General features: G+C 51.2%; 1 protein-coding gene across 6 annotated transcripts in view; it reads right to left on the reverse strand.

The window, feature by feature from the left end:
* TCF20 (transcription factor 20) overlaps positions 1 to 23527 on the reverse strand; it is a 168749-nt gene that overhangs the window by 71678 nt on the left and 73544 nt on the right. For 3 of the 6 annotated variants that reach the window (XM_080660599.1, XM_080660598.1, XM_080660600.1), the window contains exon 2: positions 20936 to 20986. The exons of 2 other annotated variants lie outside the window; for them this stretch is intronic. In XM_080660599.1, coding sequence (XP_080516725.1) covers positions 20936 to 20986 — 51 coding nt within the window. Of the gene's footprint in view, positions 1 to 14095; positions 14375 to 20935; positions 20987 to 23527 lie in introns of those variants that run through there. One more of the 6 variants, XM_080660603.1, reaches the window with a different exon arrangement.

Here is a 23527-nt window from a genome sequence, read left to right on the forward strand (position 1 = left end):
TGATACATTTGTAACAACTGATGAACCTGCACTGACACATCATTGACCGCTCAGAGTCCATACATAGTTTACATTCCAGCGTACTCCTAGTGATGTTTAATGAGATGTACTCACCACTGCAGTATCACACAGAGCAGTGTTAGTGCTCTAAAAATGTCTGTGCTCCACCTGGTCATTCCTCCCCTCCCCCACCTATGGCAACTACTGGCCTTTTATACTCTCTTCGTAGTTTCTCTTTTTCCAGAGTGTCAGGTAGTTGGAATCACACACTATTTAGCCCTTTCAGGTTGGCTTCTTTCACTTAGTGATACGCATTTAAGTTTCTTCCATGTCTTTCCATGGCTTGATAGCTCATTTGTGTTTAGCACTGAATACGTCTCCCACTATTCCAGGTACCCGCCTGTTACTGTACATGGTCACTACAATACTAGTGACTATATTCCCTATGCTGTACTTACATCTCCAGGACTATGTTGTGACTACCAATTTGTAGTTCTCCAAGAGTTACCTTCTAGTTCATTAAAATTAAATACAGAATCTCACTGTGTACAGGTTAAGGGCACAGAATCTGAAGTCAGGATGCCTGATTTCAAACCCTGGCCCTGCTCCTTTTTAGATGAGAGACCTTGGGCAAGTCATTCAACCTCTCTGTTATACAGTTTCCTCATCTGAAAACAGACATAAAAGTACCTCCCTCATATAATTTTGACAAAAATTAAGCAAGCTAATATTTTTAAGTGTTTGCAACAATCTCTGGAATTTAGAATTTATATAAAATAATTACTTATACTATTATTTACTAAAGTTTTTAATAAATAAAATATCTGTGCCTATTTATTTTGGAATCAAAGTGGGTTGATGCCAAAATTTCCTGTACAGCCATTTTATTTAAACCAGTCACTAAATTTTATAGATCTTTCTCACGCAGATTAGGGATCAGGGCTTTGGCCAGGGGAAAACCAGAGAGGCAAGAATGCTTCCAGCCCTCCCATCCTTCCCACCTCCACCTCTCCTCTCACAATCAGAACACGTCTCTCAACCACATATCACACCTTTCTTCACAAAACCTGTTCCATTTATGAGAACCAAGTAGCTTGGCCCATATTCAAGGCCCATCACCAAGCTATTCCCACCTCACTGTCGGCCTACACTCCCTCCTGACGGGCCCTTCCTTGTAATCTCCAGTCCCTCTAAGGACTTGTGCTTTGCTATGTAATATGTCATATACTTCAGAGCCATGGTTCTTGAAGGCCCCACTCATCCACATGGCTCTCTCCAATCCATCCTTCTAGGTCCTACTCCCATGTCCCCTTCTCCTCCACAGCCTGCTCCGATATTCTCCCCACCTGGAGGAATGCCTCTCCCCTAGTTCTCTCCTGGAACTCTGGCTACTCCCCTCTTACAGCCTTATAGATCCTATGTAGACTTGATAAATGTTAACTGTCCATGTGTGACTCTCCCACAGACACTAAACTCCAGGGAAAGGGTGTGTTATTTATTTTTATACTTCTTGTGCCTAGCACGGTATACACGTAGCAATGTTGGCTGAAATGAAATTTTCTTTTTCTTATATTTTCTCTGATGTCTCATTCTCATAGGCTTCATTTCCTGTGTACCTTATCTTTAGGGGTAGCCAAATTTCAGCACTTTTCTGGCCAATACAACAAAATTTTAAAGTTTTTTTTTTTTGTTTGTTTTTCTAAAAGAGATAAATGATACAGGCTGCATCATTATTAAAGTCCTTCACTCCAACTCTGATTTCTCCTATTCAGTATGTTAGAACTTAAATCTCCTTCCACAAAGATTTCTTCAACTAAAAGAAAATAAAGATTCTACTGCTATGATATTTAAACTCACGTATCTACCACAGGAAAAACATAGCATTAAATTCAATGCAACATGTTTATTTTTGCTTATGTTTGTTCACTCATGTGCAGGTTCCTATCAATCTGTTCAGGTTCATTTATACTGACTGTGTGTTTAGTTGATAGTTGTTTGGCTGGAATCTTGAGGGCATGTTCTCCATACCTCTGCCATCAAGGAGAAACTATGGAACACAAAAGAGTCTAATTTGTTGTTCTAAAACTCTCCAGGAGGGCCCAGTTGGTGTGGCTCAGTGGTTGAGCATTGACCTAGAAAACCAAGAAGTCATGGTTTGATTCCCGGTCAGGGTTGCTTGATCGCCAGTAAGAGATGTGCAAGAGGCAGTCGGTCCATGATGTTTCTATCTCTGTATCTCTCTCCCTTCTGCTTTCTAAAATAAATATGAACATATTTAAAAAATAAAACTCTCACCCTAGCCTGTTTGGCTCAGTGGATAGAGTGTCAGCCTATGAACCAAAAGGTCCCGGGTTTGATTCCGGTCAAGGCCATGTACCTTGGTTGAAGGTTCCTCCCTGGCCTGGGTCCTGGTATTGGCTTGTGCAGGAGGCAACCCATCGATGTTTCACATCGATGTTTCTGTTTTTCACTCTTTCTAAAAATCAATGGAAAAATATCCTCAGGTGAGGATTAACAAAAAAAATAGAGAGAAAAAAAAAAACTCCCCAGGAAGAATTTCCAGCTTTCTTCAAAGGGCACAGAGTTCCTTCGTCTGTGCACCTATGACACTTAATACCCCATCCAACCTCATCTACTGTTTTCCTTCTGGGAGATGAGGAATAGCCATCACTCTAACATACCCTAAGACCCTCATCAACTCATTGCTCTGAATACTTTACCAGGCTAAATTAACTCGGTTCTTTGCCGATATTGCCTCTGAATATTTTCCTTATCCTTCAACTATTTTACTCACTCAAAGGAAAGCTCTGCAAGTTTTCTAGAAATCCAAATTTAACACTACTTTAATACCTACTATGGGAAAGGGACATGAAGATTAACAAGGCATGGTAGCCATCTAAGAACAGACAGTCTGGGGTGAAATAGAGACATTCTATAGTTACAGTAATATACAGATGAGGATGGATAGAGGAGGGAGACAGGGCATTCCAGAGAAGAGGATCAGGGGCAAAAGGGTGCATTCGCTTGTGATGCACTCACAGGTCACGTGCCGGTTCTGGGGCTATAAAACAAAACAAAACACAGTCCTGACCACAAGGACCTTCGAGCCTTGGGCAGTGGTGTTAAAAAATATTTTCCAGCACAAATCTTACGCAGATTCCCAAAAGATAAGAGAGTGATGACGAGAGCTGCTCTGGCTGGACTTGGAAAAAGGATAATGACTCCCATCTCTTGTGCCCCAGCCAGGCCACCTGGGACCCAGATGCCTCTGCAGACCTGGGACAGCCCAGCTCTCAGGGAGTAAGAGTGACTCCCACTTCTCTGTGATGTTCAGATACAACACCTCACACAGTGAATGCTATAAAGTACTGGTTTAATAAAACCTGAGAGCTGTGCAATAACGTACAAGTCACTGGTCTAATGCACGGGGACGGCAGAGGCATATGGGAAAGGAGTGGAACTGCCAGACATGAGGCAGGAAAAGCGGAATCCGAATCACTGGAATCCAAAACTAGACAAAGAATTGCAAAGGTCTGACCAGTTTCTCAAAAATTCCAGGGAGAGGAAGAAAGCTCATCTTAACTACTTTTTACTTTTCCCTGTGACTCGTTTCCTCAGTTGGCTCTATCAGCAGTCTCCCCAAATCTTCCCTACATTCTTCCAGCTTCCAACCTCCCTCCTGTCCTGGGCAGAGTGCCTTCACAGACACAGACAAGCAGCCCTTGCCTTCCCACCAGGCCCATCTGCTTCTGCCCGCGCACCTCTGCTTTCCTCTGGGAGAGGGGTTCTTACTATCCAAAGCCAGTCCCCTGGATGGACTTGGGCCCCAGGTTCTCCAGAAGGTCCTCAATCCGGCACTCTCAGGCTCCTTCCCACCTCAATTTACACAGGCTCAAGGTTCTCTCCTCTTTTAAAAAATGTCTCCTCTTGACTCCAGATTCTCCCTGCAGCTCCTTTTTATTTACCAAACTTTAGGAAGGTTTGACTCCAAACTCATTGTCTCCACTTCTTCACCTCCCTTTCTCACCAATAAATATACAACTACTGGGCTTCAGCCACCCCCTCCCCTCCCAACCACATACCTCAGCACTCCTGGCTGCTGCCTCCGACCTGAAACGCTTTCTTTCCTCATGCCACACATCTGGGTTTTCCTCCTAACCTGTCAGGTTGCATCCTCTCTGCTCTTTAAATGCCACCCTGCCCCCTTAAATGTTCACATTCCTCAGAGTTTTGTCCTGACCCTCTCTCTGAGCACTAGTCATTATTAGCAACAAGAACACAACTGAGAGGGTGGGGTGGGGTGGCGTCTACAACTACAGAACCTTCTTGGGGCTGAGCTCTGTGAAGTCCCTGTCACTGACGGGACACGCCCATCACTCAGATAGGAAAAAAGGAACCACTTCGCCAGAAGTCTTAACTGTCCTTCTCCCTCACAAATCCGCCTCCTCAACCGGTCTCATCCCATCACCGGTCTCATCCCATCACCGCCAGGCCATCCTCAATACCTTCCTAGTCAGTACTTCTGACCCACTCTGTACATGAAGTACATAGCACTGAACAAGAAGCCAAGCTTCATCCTAGAGGGAGGAGATAGGCAACAAATAAAAAGACAAGGTAATTTCAGATGGTGATCAAAGTTACGAATAAAATAAAGCAGGTAAGGTGATGGGGCACTACTATAGACCAGGGTGGCGGGGGTAGGGGAGTGTGTCTGTCAGAAAACACCTCTTGGAGGAGGACACATTTAAACTGAACCTGAATGACAAAACAAAAACAAGTTTCCCAGGGATTTGGGAGGTAGAGTGCTCCAGGCAGAGGGAGGAGCCAAATGTAAAGGTCCTCAGGCAGAAATGAACTTGGGCTGTTGAGAAAAGCAGGAAGGTCAATGAGGTTGGAACTTAGGGACCAAGGGGAAGCTAGGTCAAAGGGCCCAGAGGGAGGCAGGGGTCAGATGGGCCCTCGTTGGCCACCATGAAAGCACTGAAAAGCTACTGGGGGGTTACAGGAAGACAAACGACATAATCTAATCTGAATTTAAAAGATCACTTCAGCTGGTAAGTGGGAAATGGTTTGGAAGGAGGGCAAAATAGGGATTGAAAATACCGCAGTTATCATCAATGTGATACTCGTCCTCACTACATGTATCAGTAGTTGGTTTCTTTTCATTGCTGAGTGGTGTCTATCCATTCTCCGCCTGGTGGGCATCTGAATAAAGCTATGGCCCTGGCCAGGTAGCTCAGTTGGTTGGAATGTCGGCCCAATATGCCAAGGCTGCAGTTTCGATCTCCAATGACTGCAAAACTAAATGGAAAAACACATCGGCATCTCCCAAATCAATGAATAAAAGTGTTAAAGCCCAGCCGGCATGGCGCAGGGATTGAGTATTGACCTATAGGTCATGGTTCAATTCCTGGTCAGGGCACATGCCCAGGTTGCAGGCTCGATCCCCAGTGTGGGGCATGCAGGAGGCAGCCGATCAATGATTCTCTCATCATTGATGTTTCTATCTCTCTTGCCCTTCTTTTCTGAAACCAATAAAAAATAAAGTTAAAATAAATAAATAAAGCTGCTATGAGCATTCTTATACAAGGCCTATTTGTGGACATGTATTTTCATTTCTCTTGCATAAATATCTAAAAATAGAACTTCTCTGTCTCAGGGTAGACATATGTTCAACTTTTTAAGAAACTTCCAGTTTTCCGAGTTGTGGCATCATTTTATCCTCTCTTGAGCGTGTAGCTGAGTTCTGGCTGCCTCACGCCTAGCTATTTTACTCGAATACACTCCACCTGTGCCACAACCAAACTCACAATCTTTCAGCAACCTCAAGGGCACTTTTCCTCCTGACCCCACTCCCTTTGCTGCCTGTCTCATGCTGTTTATTGATTCAACAAATATCCTGAAGGATGAGAAAAGTCTGGGATGGCCAGTGTTCTGGGCCAGTGGTCGGCAAACTCATTAGTCAACAGAGCCAAATATCAACAGTACAACGATTGAAATTTCTTTTGAGAGCCAAATTTTTTAAACTTAAACTTCTTCTAACGCCACTTCTTCAAAATAGACTCGCCCAGGCCGTGGTATTTTGTGGAAGAGCCACACTCAAGGGGCCAAAGAGCCGCATGTGGTTCTCGAGCCACAGTTCGCAGACCATGGTTCTGGCCAGAGGAATTAGCATAGCCTCCAAGGTGGGAAAGAACTTGATGCCTTCAGGGGACCTAGAGGTGAATGTGGCTGGAGGACAGCAAGCAAAAGCAGCAGGGGAGAGAGTCAGAAGTGGGCAGGGGCCCAGGTTTTCAGAGCCTTGTGGGAGATGCCAAGGAGTTTGAATTTTCTTCCAAGTTCTATGAGAAATTGTTAAGAGATTTTAAGTGGAGCAGAGACAGGTAACTCTTAGCTACTCGGGGCAAAGTGAAATGAAGACAGACAGGAGTAGAAATAGGGAGGCCACGGAAGCAATAGGGAGGGAGGCGAGGGTGGTGGCGCAGAGCAGACAGATTCAGTCAGGTATGGACACCGCACTGCCAGTAACTTGGTGATGGATTAGAAGTGGAGGGTGCTGAGTGAAAAGGAGGAATCTGACCTGAGAAACTGGGTGGAAGACAAAGCCACTTAAGGAGAAGGGAGCAAGAGGAGGGGAAAGAGTTTCTGAGGAATCTGTATTCAGTTTTGGACTGACGCTCAAGTTGCTGGTGAGATAGTCAAACAGCTGCGTCAGCCGAAGTTGGAGGAGCTAGGAGAGGTCCGGCTGAAGATATCAACGGGGGTGGTCAGCTTCTGGACAACCGTGAAAGCCTGAGGATATCTGAGAACACGGGGGACAGAGTCCAGGGACCGTCAAGCATAGAGGTGGGAAGAGAGAGCTGAGAGACAAGTGGGCGATGAGGAAGTGGATAATCTTCCTTTGAGAAGCCTCCTGTGATCTTTCAAGTCAGGTTTACAAGTCTTTTTTTTTTTTTCTTTCAGAGAGGAAGGGAGAGAGAGAAACATCAATGGTGAGGGAGAATTGGCTGCCTCCTGCACACTCCCTGATGGGAATAGAGCCCGCAACCTGCGCATGTGCCCTGACCGGGAATTGAACCATGACCTCCTGGTTCATGGGTGGGCGCTCAACCTCTGAGCCACGCCAGTTGGCAGGGGTACATGTCTTGGTACCGCACCATGTCCTCCGTCAAAGCACTTCTGATATCCCTGTTTAACTGCCTTTCTCTACTGGGCAGATAGTTAAGGACAGAAAAGCGCTAGGTTCAGCAGGAACCAGGCCTGCTCTAGAGTCCAGCATGTTTATGGAAAACTACCATCCAATGAGTGTCACCTGTGGGTGGTGCACCCACTATGTGCTCTTCTTATTTCAGTTCCTTTCCCAATGGCCCTGAGGATGGGATACCTCTGTTTTACACATGAGGAAACGGTGGTGCAGGCAAAATGCCCAAGGTCACTGCTAATAAGTGTTGGAGCCAGACTGAGGCCACACATCTTCCTTCTAAGGCTCTGCTGCCTCCATAAAGTGCCCATCACATGGACTTTTACAGAAGAGTGCCACCAGCATACAAAATCTGCCCCCCGGGAAATGGCCCACCAGAGCACTGAGGGGAATGTCCAGGGAACCAGCCCTGCTTCTCAAGAATCCCTCCTGTTGTCAGGCACAGCGATAATCCCCAGGCTACCAAAGTAATGCCTCATAGTTAAGGTCCTTCTAAATGCAGAAGTGAAATCCTCCCTGAAACAGAAGTCTAGAGGTGAAAATTTAGGACTACTAGGGCCTTAATTCAAATTTTAGAACTCAAGTTTAAGCCACACATGAGAAATTTCCCCCTATATCTGAAGGGCCTTATTCTAACTTCACAACTAATGCTAAATGTGGCAAAGAGGTTCTCCCTGTCATTCATTCTGCACCAAGAAATAATCAGGATGAGATTGGGTCTCAATGGGGCCTAAGAAATCAACACTGCGTCTCTTTGTGAAAGTAAGAGTGGTACAATTTTCTCTGTCCATCCTCTGCTTTCAAGATTGATGTGCTGTCTTTTCCCTGACTTAAAAAAAAAGAAATCAGCGCCCCTGACTCAACAGTTAGGTACTGCATTTAAAAAAATGTCTTATTGATTGATTTGTGTGTGTTGGGGGGGGGGAGTGGGGAGGGGGAGGAGGAAGGGGAGGGGGAGAGAAAGGGAGGAAGGACAGAGGTGGAAGGGGAGAGAGAGGAAGAGAGAGGGAGAGGAAAAGAGGGAGGGGGGATAGAGAGAGAGAGATTTGTTGTTCCACTTATTTATGCATTCATTGGTTGATTCTTGTATGTGCCCTGACCAGGGATCAACCCTGGTGTATTGGGATGATGCTCTAACCAACTGAGCTACCCAGCCAGGGCTTTCCTCTGACTTCTTAAGACTGAACTACACAGGCTTTTCCCTAAGTGAGTACATTAGCACCCAGAGGCTTCCTTTCTTTTTTCTACCCAAGAGCAACTGCTGACTATCAATCCTCTGGGGAGAGCATGGACTCTGGTAGAAAAGAACAGGGTCCTAGCCTTGAGTCTGTCAGTGTAAAGCAGCATAACTTGGGCCAAGTCACCACCTTCTCAGCATCTTTCCTGAGTTGTAGCAAAGGGCTAAACTAGACAATTTCTTAGGTTTCCTCACATTCTCTATATAATTCTACTAGAGGTCCGATGCATGAAGATTCGTGCAAGAATGGGCCTTCCTTCCCCTGGCTGCCGGCATTGCCTTCGCTCCGGACGGAGCCGCCTTTCCACCTTCCCACGCTGCCCAGAGGCCCGGAGCAGTTGGGGCGGTGCAGAACACCTGCGTCCTGCTTGGCACCTGTGTATGCAAATTAACCCTCCGTCTTTGTTGGGTTAATTTGCATACTCACTCCTGATTGGCTGGTGGGCGTCACGAAGGTATGGTCAATTTGCATCTTTCTCTTTTATTAGTATAGATAATCAGAACGCATAGAAAAGGGGTGAAGCTATGTATGTAGGACGTGGGCCAGCTGGCTGGGAAAGCCTGAACCCTCTGGGCTATGGGTAAGGAAGCCTGTCTGACCCTGCTGTTTCCATCCCTGCCAGAGCCCCCATTCTTACAGCTATCCTGCTTCCCTCAACAGCTTCCCCCTCCACACACATACCCCAGTTCCAATCAGTCACTTTGGATCCTTCATTTGAAGCAATACCTAGCACAGTGCTCTGCATACAGATGTCACTAATAGTTGCTGGCTTCACTTGAAGCTTTAACAAAGTATGACGATTATAACACCCCACTCCAATTCCCCGACAAAGAAACATACACACAACTAAAGGATGTTTCTAATAATGCCTAGCACCCATCAATATTTTAACCCATCTCTACATTTCCGATTGGAACTAAAGAAAAGCAGATAACATTCCTCTTTCTTACCCTTTACAATGATCCCTCTTAAGCTCTTTTGAGCTAGGTCCCCACTCACAAAAGCATAAAGATATAAACAGCGGGAAGACTTCAATCAACCCACCTCTATTCGTTGGATTAACTTCTCAAGATGCCCAGGGCTAAAGCAAATTATTTACTTTTATGCCATTCCACCTGTCCCACAGATCAAGTCTGACTGGCCTTCTGGCAGAAAAGGCTTCAGAAGCACGGACATCTTCATGACTATTCTGAAGTCCCATTTCTGAGTCTCTATCTTTGTATTCTCTTCATAGCTATTATCACCACCTGACATTCATATTGACGTACTGGTTACAGTCTGTCTCCAGAGCAGACACCTCTCTTGCCCTCCACTGTGTCTCCCATGCTTAGAACAGTGCCTACAAATACCTACAAATGAAAATTAGAACACAACACACAGAGAACCTTAATCCATGTTCAAGGATGTCATGTTTAAACATGAAACCATCTTCCCATCAGGCTGACAGTCAAGTATTCCAATGCACTTCCACCCTTTCCTACAGAACAGCTTACAGGTACACACTGCAACACAGATATTTTCCCATAGCTAACCTTTTTTCCCTTAACTTCCCCACAACAAAGCATCAGACATACCAATAAGTCACCTGACAGTTCATCTTCCCACTGGGCCATGTGCATTACTTGCAAAGCAAACACAGCTCTAATGCAGAAAGTCCTGACTGTGTTTGTGGCCATGACCACCTTTTCACCTACACTGCACGTACACAGGTATTAAAGGGACAACAGCCTAACTAATAATAAAAAAAATTATCTAGTCTAAATGCAATGTGCCCAAATCATGCACTATGAAAACCTTATTTTCATTATATAGTTGACCCTTAAAAAAAATATGGGTTTGAACTACGCAGGTCCACTTATATGCAAGTTTTTTTTTTTAATAAATGCTATTAAATGTATTATCCTTATGGTTTTCTTGACATTCTTTCCTCTAGCTTACTTTATTGTAAGAATACAGTGTATAATACATCTAACATACAAAACATGTTTATCAACTGTTTATGTTATTGGTAAAGCTTCTGGCCAATAGTAGGCTATCGGTAAAGTTTTGGGGGAGTCAAAGTTACACATCAGAGGTGGGGGAATCAGTGCCCCAACCCCTGTGTTAAGAGTCAACTGTATTATATTTCAAATGTAACTTCAATGTACAGTTTTGCTCCAATATAAATAGGGTTTTATTGGTTTGCTTTATTTTGTTACCTTTACTTCCACAAAAAGAAAATGAAGGCAGCAGAGTTAGAAGGCTCAGGCAGATCTAATGAGCACTCAGGTGCCTTGAATGCAAGCCCCCAGGAGGAAGAATACCAAAGGCATAGTGGGAAAAGGACTGTCTTTTGTAAACGCATCGTTTGAGTACCATCTGGTCAAACCGAGAGCAATCACCAGATAACATGATTCCTGTGCATTATAAACCAGTAACAGACAAGAGATCACTCTTTAAGCTGGTAAAAGAATCCAGCTCAGGACAGAGCTGCAGAATTGGGTATGAAAGAGAAACTTTTTTAGATTAAATCTCAGGTGCACTGGCAAAACTGGCCCGGAATGGGGAAAGTGAAAGTTAAGAAAACTCCAAGGGGCCACTAAACCACTTGGCACCGTCACAAAAATCATGCTTTCCAGTATTTTGTCCAAGTCCAGATTTCAAGACCAACCTACCACTATCTGATTTTGCCTTAAACAGGCACTGAGCTACACTGGACCTAGTAAAGGCTCTGGAGCCATTCAGAGGATGGTTACACCTAACCCTGACCACTCACTAGCTCTATGACCTCTCAAAAAAAGGAGAAAGGATCGACTTCTCAGGTCTGCTGGGTGGATTTTTTAAGGCAACTTAAAATACCTTGAACACAACCTAGCATATCGAATCTTTACAAAAAACAACCACACACACCCAAATGCTAGCATCCTTTCCCATCTGAAGAGAAGGCTGAACCCACCAGAAGTAGTCCAACTCTAATTTCTAGGTCTAAATAGATGAGATTTCAACTGAATTCCATTCCATACCACTAAAAAGTTATAAAACATGAAAGATGTCTCCTGACATCTTAGTACTTTGGCAACCTTCTCTTACATGTATAAACACACAAATTACCTTTGTAGAAAGAAGTTTTATAACTTTTCCTTGTAACATAAATGTAAATATACATTTGATAACTGCTTACAATGTAAGGAACCAAGGTTTTTAAAATTCCGTACCAAACAAGGTCATAACTCAGATATCACTGTAAATAAATTGCTTATGTGGGAAACTCCAAGTAACTGATAGCTACAGAGCTGGATAAGTGTCTACCTATGTGATAGGCCTGATGTTAACATACAAGAAAAAGTGTTTGAAACTGTGTTTGTACAGACTGAATAAAAGAGTGATCTAAGAGGGACTATTACACCTTAGACACATGTCCTTCAAGCATCATAGTAGTAGAAACTTAAGACAGACAAGACCAACTTCTGAGGCTGATCTAGAAGGACTAACCAGTCAGAAGCATGGCCTAAGGCCCTCACACACCATAAAAATCAGTGAAACTAATTGGGGTTCTTCAACATCTGAGAGGAAGCACACAGCTACCATTAAGGAATAAATTGGGGATGCAAATAATTAGTGCACCCTGAGGTGAGAGTTAATTCCACTAGCATGCCATTTCGCAGGACATATATATTATGGAATTCCACTCTATTCCTACTCTGAGAATACTGAAGCTAGAAATTTGAAAGAACTTTCAATAAATCCCTCCCCAATCCACTGCATAGAAAGATCTTGGAATTCCTTGGAGCCAACAACACACAGACCCAAACACACTTGTTACCAAATATACTTGTGCTATATCCACAGCTCCAAGTAGTCAAATGTTCCCTAAAATACTTTCCCTACTAACTTCTTGCTCAAAGACAAAAAACAAACAAACACAAAACACAAAAACAAGGCACATTCAGCATAGGCTAGAATATACTTTCTGAGAAGCACAGAACAGCATCTGGGATTTGAGGAAAAACTGTACTCTGACTTAGTTTTATGCTCTGTTGGAGAAGTGGCTGGAAGCTAAAAAGTGAGTCGGGCTTTTAAAAGCCAGGTAAGGCACGGCCTGCATTTCTGCAGTCAGGTAGCTTCTGGCTGAAACAAAAGCACAGATAGGAGACCAAAAACAAACAAACAAAAACCACACCTACCCCCAAACCCCTGTAATGTCTGCCCTGGAAGGGAGCCCTCATTTAACAGAGGAGGAAATTGAGGGCCTTGAGAGGGTAGGTAACGTGGCCAAGGTTACGGTTTATTGGTGGCAAAGCTGGAAGTGGATTCCTGGCCTCCCAGGTCCAGACGTCAATGCAGTTTCCCACTCCACCAAGCTGCCACCCCATGTAAGATGTTTCATAAAACTCTTCACTGAAGCTGTTAACATAAGGGTCCAATTATCATCCAAAGATCTCCCTGTTAGATAATAGCTCGAAAATTCCATCCATTTTACAGCAGTTACCAGAGTCATCTAATCTTTGAAAGGAAAAAAGAAAAAAAAGAAAAAAAATTAGGGGGAGGACCCTAATTTTGAGCTGTCTCCCTAAGGGCAAACTAAAGGTTTCACACAGGCAGACAGTGCTAGTATCCTCAGTCCCAAAAACAATCATCCCCACCCACAGGCCCAGAAAGGCGGCTGGTCTTCGGCACCGCCCCCCACCCAACTCAGTAAATTCTCCTCTCTCATTTCGGTGCACGGAAGACGGTCCACCTCCCGCCGTGGCCACAGGGCAGGGCCAGATCAGCCACCCTCCTTCAACACCACTTTCCCCTCCAAAAGGGAACAGAAGCTGAGCGCCCGCTCGCCCCCAAACGAGCGCCCGCTCGCACGCGGGGACCACTGGACCCCACACCCCGCCCTGCTCCCCCCGGCGAGGGAGAAGGAGAAAACCCCACGCAGGAAGTGTGTCCTGCGCTGCGCTCCCCGCCCCACCCCGCGCTGGGACCTTGCGCCCGGCCAGCCGCTACCTGCCCTCCGCCCCCAACAGGCGAGAAACAGCCGCGTCCACATGGCTTCAGGTGTTCACATGGCAATAAGCGGGTCCCTGTCCCTCCCGCGGCCGGGGCGCGCTCCGACTCCCGGGAGCCCAGCGCCGCTCCCGCCCGGCCGGCCGGCCCCTCCCAGCCCCAAGCCCGGCCCTCCGCCCGCCGGCCTCGCCCCCAGCCCGCAGCGAAGCGGCGAGCGCAGCCTGGTCCCCGAGGCGGTCAGGGGCCCCAGGGCCGGCGGCGCTGACCCCGCCGACCCCGGGGCACCGCCCGCTCGCAGCCTCCTCCTGGGCACCAGAGACCGCGGCCAGCAGGTACCCACCCCACCCCCGCCGCCACCTTCGGGCTAGGACGGTGTCCAAGCCCTGAGGGACTCCCAGGCCGGACGGAGACCCCTCACGCCCGGATGCCAGGCCGGGCTCTTCCCCTCAGCAACCCTCGAGGCCAGGCCCCTCCTCTCTGCACTCCGGGTCGGGCCGGGCCATGCCCCCGGCACCCCGAGTCCCGGCCTCAGAGTCCGGTGGTCTCAGCACTCCCGGTTCGGGCCGGGCAAGTACCTCTGCCCCCAGCCCTCGAGGCCGGACATCCCGGCCTGGCCCCAGCGCCTCAGCCCTAGCCTCAGCGTCTCAGCCCGGACCCTATCCCCATCCCGGGCGGCGGTTACCTGCGGGAGACCCCCGCCCGGTCCCTCGGCCTCGGCCGGGGGCGGGAGGGGAGGGAGCGGCGGCAGGCGGCGCTGCGCGGGGTGGGGGTGGGGGAGCCTCCGCCGCCTCCAGCTCGGGCGCCCGGGCCGGCGGCGGGGCGGGCCGGGGCCGCGGCCTCTCGAGGCTCGCTCCGGCCCGCGCGCTCGCTCCCCGGTCGGGCGCGCCTCAGGGCGGGCTCCCCAGGCGGAGGCCGCGGCCGCCTCGCTGGGGCGGAAAGCCGCTCGATTCGGGATTTTTTCTCTCCATTCTCCCAACACACAGGAAATAACAGAGCGTCAGGTGACGGCGCGCGACCAATGGGGAGGCTCGAGGCCGCGGCGCGCGGGCGGGCGGGAGGGCGCGCGGCGGGGGCGGGGCCGGCGCGCACGCGCGTGCCCACCCGCGTGCGGCGGCGCCGAGGCCTGCGCGCGCCGGGTCGACCCCAGCCCGGCCGCGGGGGTCGCGCGGGGTCCCTCTCGGCGGCCGCAGGGCGCAGCGCGAACGCGTTGCCGCGTGCCCAGTGCCATGTTGGCCCGCAGCTCCCGTCCGTCCGCCTGGGAGTGGTTGCGAGCCAACTTTGTGGGGAGTTAGTGGCCCGGAATCTCTGGAGTCCCTGAGGCCTCCAACCGCAGAATCCCACCTCTGGCCGCCGGGGGAGTCGTCGAACCAGGGCCAGACCTCCTGGTAACCTGTTCAGTAGGGCTGGGCATGGCGGTGGCTCCTGCCTCCAAACGCCCGCCCTTGCCGCCTCCACCTCTTGGCCCCAGGTCTCCTTGGATGAATGACTTGGGCCCTCAGTTCCCTTCGCTTTCATTAAACGAGTGGGGAGGCCCACCAGCTTCACATGTAAAATATATGCTCACCAAATGCCAGTTGCCTTTGCCTGCGGTGGCATTAAAACCTGCAGTGCCTGGTTGGCTGGATCCAGAGTCCAGAATTAATTTGGAGATAAGGTGGAGGATCTGTGGTGCCAAGGCCTCAGGCTGCTCCCAGACTTCCTTTGCAAATCTCATGTATGTTTTATGGAGCAAAGGAATGGCTTGGCTTTTTAAAAGGAAATCTCCGGTGTAGAACCACCCCTGAGATGTTTGTGCTATGTGACCCACTGCTATCAAAAGTGAGGCCAGTGAGGATAAGATGTATTTGGAGGGATTGTGATCCTGTCTGCGACTCACCTGGGTACCTGGCCGGGTTCTCTCCCCACTGTGGGCCTCAGTTTCCCACCTGGGCACAGATGTTCTTAACACTGGCTAAAATTGCTGATTGTAGATGTTAGAGTACTTCCTTTTCTGAAGCAACCCAACTCGAAAGTAAACTGGAGTTGGAAAAGTGCTTTGCCACAGCAGGTGAAGGCTGATGGGAACCAGGTGTGAGCTGGGGCCCGGATTTAGGTGCATTTGAGGTACACCACTCCCCAGGGCCTGGCTCTACCCTTTCCCCTCTCACCCCAGCTAGCCAGACACATTAACACTTTGCCTTGCCACCCATGGAGGGTCCTGGCTGGGGCCACACCTACCCCCAGCTTTGGGATCCCAGGCAGGGCCTGAATTGGTTCTAGCTAGCACCTCAGGAGGATGTGAGTGGAGAAGGCAATGATTTCTCTTGGCGTTTGTCCAATCTCACAAAGTGGGGGCCACTTCTAAAGTGGGTCAAGGCTATGCTCGAAGACTTGGTTCCCAACACCTCCTGCATGCCAGGCGGGGGGTGCAGGCTCTTCCGGGGCAGAGCTGAACAGGCTGTGGGCCCTACCCTTTGGCGGTTCCCATTGTTCTGTGAGTTTCATTTTCAAATTCTTTGGCACCAAGACTTTAAAAAAAGACCAGCGCTGGCTTCTGCTTGGATCAGGGCTGCAGAGGGAAAGGTTGGGGGGACTCTTCAGCACAGACCCATGTTCTCTGGGCAAACACGGAAGGATGCAGGGGAGCTTTGTGAAACCCTGAGTGTTGGGGGCACCTTCACTTTCTTGAGAGAACTCATGAAGCAGAGGGCAGCCCTCTTCCTTACAGTCTCCTGCCCGTCATTCCTCCCTCCCTCTCCCCTCTTCCTCAGCTCACTCAGGTTTCAGACTGGGGGGCTGGACCATGAAATGCATGGTGACCAAGGATAAGAATGCAGACAGATAATGGGAGTCCAGGCTCTCGTTTGCTCCTGCCTCCTGTCCTGGAACTGACTCCAAAGCCCCCTCCCACTCCTTTGGAGCCCGCTGGGACACTGCCCAGCTGACCTCCACCTGCAGACTTCCCAGGCCGAGGACCAGGCCAGCCTCTGCTCCTTCAGCAGCGGCGGTCTGTCACTTTTCCCTTTTGGTGCCATTTGGAAAAAGAACGTGTGTGGGTGTTCGGGCCAACAGACAGATTTGAGGAACTCTTGGGCTGTGTGGCCTGAGACAATGCATTTCACCTCTCTGAACCTTGGTTTCCTCAGCCACAAAGTGGGGATAATATGACCTCCCTCCTAACATACGTGTTATGAGAATCTAGAGGTCTGCATAAAGAATTCAGTACAGTACCAGGCACATGTTCACTTTAGCTGCAGTGCTATGCTGTGGACACAATATGACACGTGAGTAGACGGAGGCTCAGAGAGGTTAAATCATTGCCCCAGACCCCACAGTGGCCAGCTCCTCCTCTTTGACCATGTTAGCATCTACTATTGTTCTCGCATTGTCTCATCTTCAAGAATCCTGTTTTTCCTTCCACACTTTAAGAAAAAGACAATAGCTTCATTAGATTCATTGTTACCCTCCCCCCCCCCCCCCCCCCGTCCACTCGAAAAATACTTATTGAACTGAATCAGTGGTTTCAATTCCAGAAGCTAAATGAATCCTTTCCCTCCTCCTCTGGCTCCGAGATGGCTTTTGGAAGCCGTGTCACTCCCTTTATGACAAACTCCTCTGCCCTCCTCCAGGCGCCGCCGGGGCCACTCTGGGATTACAAATGGAGCCTTCTGCCTCCAGGGCACTGCCTCCGCTACCGTGCGTCAGTGCGGATTGATTGAGGAGACCGGCCCTGCCCGGCAGATCAGTGACTTGTGCCGAGTGAGCCGCGTGTGGTGCCTTCAGCAGCAGGCGGATGTCCTTCCTCTGGCAGGCTCTTGAGCGCACGTGCAGCCCTCACCTTTCTCCCTCTGCGGGCCCCACCTCTCCTTCCTCTCCGAAGGGCCTCCTGCTGACTGGAGCACACCAAGAGGCTGGGCGGAAGGCTGGCTCCTAGTTCTCCAGAGACAACTGATGAGAGCCTCAGGTTCACAGAGTGGGGAACCCCCACAGCATCCTGCAGAGCCTGTCCCCAGCCAGGCACTTCTCCCATGCAAACCAGATGGAAGCAGCGAGTACACAAACAGCAGGGTGGCCAGCTCCGAGGTGGCACGCCTTCTTTCCACAGAGCACCTGCTGGGTGCTGGGCTGTCAGCCCTGCTGGAGAGGGCAGAGGGGCTTAGAATAAGTCTTTCTGGGGCAAGGACAGGGCCGACTCGAAGCCTGGGAGGCTCCACAGGGCCAGGGAATACCAAGCCTTAGCAGTGTGGGGACGGCCACCTGCTCTTCCCAGGAGGGCTGTGCCAGGGTAGGGCGAGGGGAAGGAGAGATGAGGCTTCGGAGGAAGGCAAGGGTGTGAGCTGCAGGGCCGGGTATCTGTGACACCCTTGGTGTGAATTAGTATCACAGGATCTCAGTGACCTCTGCTCAGGAGGTGTGGGATGGAAGTCGTGGCTCCCTCTTTAGCTCCCACTGGTCACCTTGGGCTGTCTATGTGACTGTCCTTCTCTCCCAGGAGTATGAGCATTTGTAGGGCGCACACCTCTGCCTTGTTGGGGTCTCCAGCATCCTATGCAGGATGTGGATTACTGTGAACGGGCACTGTGTTTGCCACAACCTGGTGAGGTTGGTACTGTTATCAACCCCACTTTACAGCTGGGGCCACTGAAGCACAGAGTTTAAGTAACTTGTCCCAGGGCACACAGCTTGGAAGGGCCCCGGTGGGGTTTGATCCCAAGTCTTTAGAGGTCGCACTCCTGACCACAAGCTTCCCAGCACTTGGTAAACTGTGGAAAGATGGACGGACGCAGACAGTTGGTGGGTCCCAAGTCTGCAGGTAGACAGGGAAAGAGACCTGAGAGACAGCAGGGTTGGCACCAGCCTCTCCCCACAGTAACATGCCCTGGAGGCTGGGCAGTCTGCCTGGAAGGCCGTGGCCTCCCCAGCTAGTGGCCACGCTGTGCGCCAAGGCATTCATCTTCCCACAGGTGAGCAGAGAGAGAACCTGGGAGGAGACACAGCTGAGCGGCTGGAGGCCCCTGCAGCCTGGCCCCACGGGGAGCAGCCCTCAGCCCACTCGGCACTCCTGCCCCTGGTGGCACAACTCTCCCTGGGCGGCCCCTGTGTGCGGGCCCAGCACAGGTCACTGAGTGGGGGCCCAGGCTGGTCTCACACCTAGGACCCCCTTGCCTTGTCCTTCAGCATATGGCTCTGCGTCGCGGATCTGCCTGCCTCCAGGGAGTCGGGTGTCTTACCTTCACTCCTCCCAACAGCCTTATGAAGCAGGGATTATCATCTTCACGGTACAGACAAGGAAAGGAACAGAGAGGTTAAGAGACATCCCCGAAGTGCCACAGCTAACAAGTGGCAGAGCTGGGATCTGAACTCAGCCTTCTGGCCCCAGAGCCCCCGCTGGGCACCACAAGGAGTTAAAGTGAAAATGAAGAGTTAAAGGGAAAATGGAATAATCTAACCATCGCAGTGACAAAGGCATGTCCTCAGCACTTCACCTGCATGAACTCACTCAATCCTTACAGCAGCCCCGTGAGGCGCATGCTGGCACGAGGGCATCTTGCAGATGAGGAAACTGAGGCCCAGAGCCACCAGGAAGGGGCAGCGTTGCAACGTGAAGCCGGTGGGCTGGGCGGGAGGCTCCAGCCTCACTCTATCACAAGCTAACAATAGGGAGGGTCCTTTCCTTTGGGATTATTCCTGCTTGAAAGCTCAAGACTTTTAGCCCCGTCTCTGCGGGGCTCCACGCGAAGGCAGTGCCACATGCTGAGGCATGCTGGGAAAAGACTTTGTTCCATCCTGTTTTGTTGACACGCTCTTCATTTTAAGCCTGAAACCCAAGCTTCCTGGGAAGAATTCAAACCAGGGAGAAAAGTGCAGCCGTGGTACAGCCACCTCTCCCTCTGCGTGGGGCTCCCTGCGTGTCCTCGCCCCTAGCTTTCACGGAGCCCGAGCAACTCCCACTTCACAGCTGAAGAAACCGAAGCCCAGAGCTGCTGACCAGATGCCCAGAGGCACACAGCTGCTAAGGGCTAGATCTGGGACCTGTCGCTGGGTCCTTGAGAATCCTGGCTCTTCTGACCACATCAGCGGCGCCGCCCTCTGGGGCACAGAGCGGGGTCTTGTTGGCTGGCTTGGAGGGAAATGCTCCTGTTCATCCACCACGGGCTGGTCCCTCCGTGTCATGATGCCCGGATGCCCGGGAAGATGCCAGGACACAGGGTGCAGAAATGCAAAGATGGATGCTGCCTCCTCGATCAGGGAAGCTGAGCAGTGCGGACATCGATGCTCCCTCCACTCCATCTCCCTCCGGTGACTCGGGAATGGCTACCCTGCCACCAAGGTGACTGTCCTCTGGAAGCAGCCGTGCCACGTGAGCTTCCTCATCCCTGCCCTGCATCTCCTCGCCAGGACAACTGCCAAGGCATATGTGTGGTTCCAGGAAAGGGAAAGCAGCAGAGTCGACAGATTCTCCAACTCTCAACCGGTCCTCCGGACTCGGCCTCTCCCCGGCCCACCCACCCCTGTAGCAGGCTCCTCAGTTACCCAGAGCCAGCTCTGCCCCCACTCCCTCTGGCCCAAAGGCTTTCAGTGGGTCCCAAGTGACTTCGGAGTTCAAGCTGATTCTCATCCACCTGGAACACAAAGCCCTCATCTGGCCCGGCTCCATTCTCTACCTTCTCTCACGTGTCCTGTGCTGCCTCTTTGCCAAACAGAGTTTGGAGTTGTGTTCCCGCCTGTCCGTGCCCCAAAGCATGACGCCCCTCCTCTTCCCCATAGACGGGAATTATACCCTCTTTCACGTTTTAGTCTAATGCCCCCACCTCCTTGAAGCCTTACTTCAATACTCATCATACATTCATTCAACAAACACTGACTGAGCCCTTGCCATATGCCACGCACTGAGCCCAGGCTGTTGTCATGGAGCTTACAGTCCCATGGGGCCGTTAGAGGGACCGACTCGTCATATAAATAATCATTTGGTAACAGCCACGACAGACATTAGTAAGAGCGTGGCAGGTGCCCACGTGTACAATAGGACCCTGGGTCTTGGGGATCCAGGACATCTGAGACGAGAACTGAAGGACAGACAGGAAGTAGCCATGTGATGAGGTTGGAAGAGAGCTCCAGGTGGCAGGCACAGCAAAGGCCCTGAGCTAGGAGGGAGCAAGCAGATTTGGGGAAGGGGAAGGAGGCCAGAGCAACATAACAGACATGAGCAGCTGGAGATGCAGCTGAAGCAAGGCAGTGCAGGCCGCAACAGGCTTGGGGACTTTATCCCAAGGGGACAAGGGGATCCAAGCAGAGGAAACAGTATTCGTTTTTAACGATCCTGCCAGCTGCCCTGTGGCTGAGCATCTTCCGCAAAGTCCAGGCTTTGCGTCCGACCACCCCTGAGCCTCAGACATCTGGTCATTTGGATGTGGGATTTCCAGATCCTCCTGGACCAGGCTCTGAAGGAGAGAGCTGACCTCCAGTTCTCCCGCATCATCCCCAGCACACGGAGCTGCTCCAAAAGCATTTGTGGAACGAACAGAGAGGACGAGACACTTACCAGCATTTCCCCTGGAAGGGGCCAGGCTGCCTGAGGGGCCTTCCATGTTCTCTGGAAATCACAAAATCAAGGTTTTAGTAAGGCCACTCCTCAGGGAACCCCTGAGAGCAGAGCCGGCATCCCGCTGGTGTCCACACCCAGGGTCAGCACCCAGCAGGACCCCGCACGGGCATCTGTCGGCGACCACCTCGCGAATGACAAGAAACAGAGCCAGCGCCCTGCACGGCTGTGAGGTGCTTTAGCTGGGGCCGGTCCTCCCAGGTGGGGACGGCTACCGCTCCGCTTGACAGACGAGGAAACCAAGTCCCGGGAAAGGGAGGACCCCAGCAAGCAAGTCACGGCAAAGCCAAGACAAGAACCTGATAATAGTTCAGGATATATGGCTCCCACGGTATTAAGGAAACTTTCCAGAAATTTCTTCTAAAAATATTTTAAAGTGACATATTTCATCAGGATGTCTGTCACGCCAGCAGTGGGAGCCAACACACCAATTCTCGCAGGCTGTTCCCCTACAGTCAGGTCCAGGGCACCCGAGGGCCCTGAGGGACGAGTCCGGGGCTCCCTGGGATTGGCGTCGGGGCGCAGCAGGCGCTCAGGAAATGCTCAGTGTTTGAGGGAGTCAGCTGATTTGAGGGACAACAGCGGAGAACATTCCCACCGCTCTTAACGGGGGTGCTGAGTTCCCTGCATTAACTCAAGTCATCCTCACACGCCTCTGGGGTGAACTTACAATGATCCCACTTACAGGCGTGGAAACAGACTCAGCAACACTTCGCCTGCGATCCCAAAGCCAGCGAGTGGCAGAGCTGGGATGGGAACCCATGCCGGGCCCGTAAGCCAGCCCCGTGTCCTGGCTGAGTGAAGGTGGACAGAAGCCTCCCGGAGAAAGGACCGGCACCCGCGCACCCCTCCAAGGCCATGCCCCTGTGCGGCGCCCCTCCCCCGTGCACCAGTGACCGCGGTCCCATTCCCCGTAGACTCCGGGTGGGCAGTGACAAGCAGGGATGGCAACCACCTCATTACAGGTTTATGTCTCCTCAACCCCCCTCCCCGAAGGTCTGACTCCCTTCACCTGCCCGGACTCATAAGGGCTCCCAGCAGTATACCCCTCCCGGGCGGGCTCCTTTTAGGCAGTAGGTGAGGGGTATAAGAGAAAGGGAGGGTGGAGGGCGCTGCAACCCTGAGCGAGCTCCCCCAGCCCTCCCAGCTCGGCCTTCTCATCTGTAGAATGGGGACAATAATACCGCTCGCCACAGGGCTGCGCTGTTTGCACCATTCTGGCCTCAGTTGCACGGGATAGTGGAATCACTCATCCTGCCATCTCCCAGCACAGACTGTGGAACAAGGGTACTCCCCCTCCTCTCAGAGCTGTGCTAAGGAGAGGAGGGGGAGTACGTGAACAGCCAGGGTGTTCGCGGTAACTGAGCCTCAGAGCCAGGTGTGGGCCGGATGCAGCTCCCCGGCTCTGTATATGCCCACTCCCAGGGCGCTCCCGGAACTCGGTGCACGGGGCAGGGTGCTGGGTCAGCCCCATGCCCTCTGGGGGCCTCCTGGGAGCCACGACCCTGCTGGGCCCTCTCAGGTCCCAGTGAGCTGTGCTGCTGGGAGCAGGAGGAGCAGTGGGAAGGCCAGGCACCAAGGCTGTTCATCTGCAGCCGAGTGAAGAATAGAAGGGAAGACGCATCCTTTCTGGAAAAATCAATGGGCAGATGATACCGCCCAAGTCACAACCTACATGGAAGCCGTCCAAGAAAACCAAAGAGACAAGAGAATCACAGCCCCTGGGTCTTTGTGGCGATGGAGCCTGAGCCGGGGAAGTGAGAGGCCAGCCAGCCCAGCCGCCCCCCTACAGGGAGGAAACGCGAGGCGTGGGTGGGGGCCGTGGCTCCCTCAGGGCCCTGAGGTGTCCTGGTGGCTCTGCCATGAGAGGGGGGTGTCCAGTCCAGGCGGCGCATTTGCAGCGGCAGGTGGGCCCTTGCCGATCCCCAGCCAGCCGACTCTGCTCTTGCCCATATTACCAAGGTGCCAGTTTAGCCTCACCCAGAAATCCAAATCTCTGCAGCTCTTCCTTGCACGCTCTTGGCTTATGGGATGCCCTGTCCCCCCACCTTCACCCTAACATGTTAGGCAAAGTTGGGGGAGACTGCCTAACTCATAGTAAGTGCTCACAAATGTTAGTTATCACCAAGCACGATCATCAGCCCATTTTACAGCGAGGGCCACCGGCTCAGAGAGATTGCGTGATGCCCACAGACACTGGGTGGGCGATCCTTCACTCTCTTTGGCTGACTTCTCTCCAAGCTAACAGGCATTGAGTGCCCTCACTCCAGCCAGGGACCAGGCATCCACTCTGCTGCCCTGGCAGGGTTGGCCCCAGCTCAGAGTGGGGCCTGGGCCGGTCCAGGACCCCAGGAGTCCTGAGACTCCAAATTAAGAGGAGATGCAGGCTGGCATGGGGTCATCTGGGAACCCCAGCATGACCAGGCCAGCCTGAGAGGCCTGCCTTGGGAGGGGCTAGAACAGGCCAGGATCCTAGAGAACCTTCTGAAGCTCTAGGATACGAATACGGGTTTGCAGTGACCGGGAGATGTT

The sequence above is a fragment of the Plecotus auritus genome, assembly GCF_963455305.1.
Source record: "Plecotus auritus genome assembly, chromosome: 3".
Lineage (NCBI taxonomy): Eukaryota > Metazoa > Chordata > Mammalia > Chiroptera > Vespertilionidae > Plecotus > Plecotus auritus.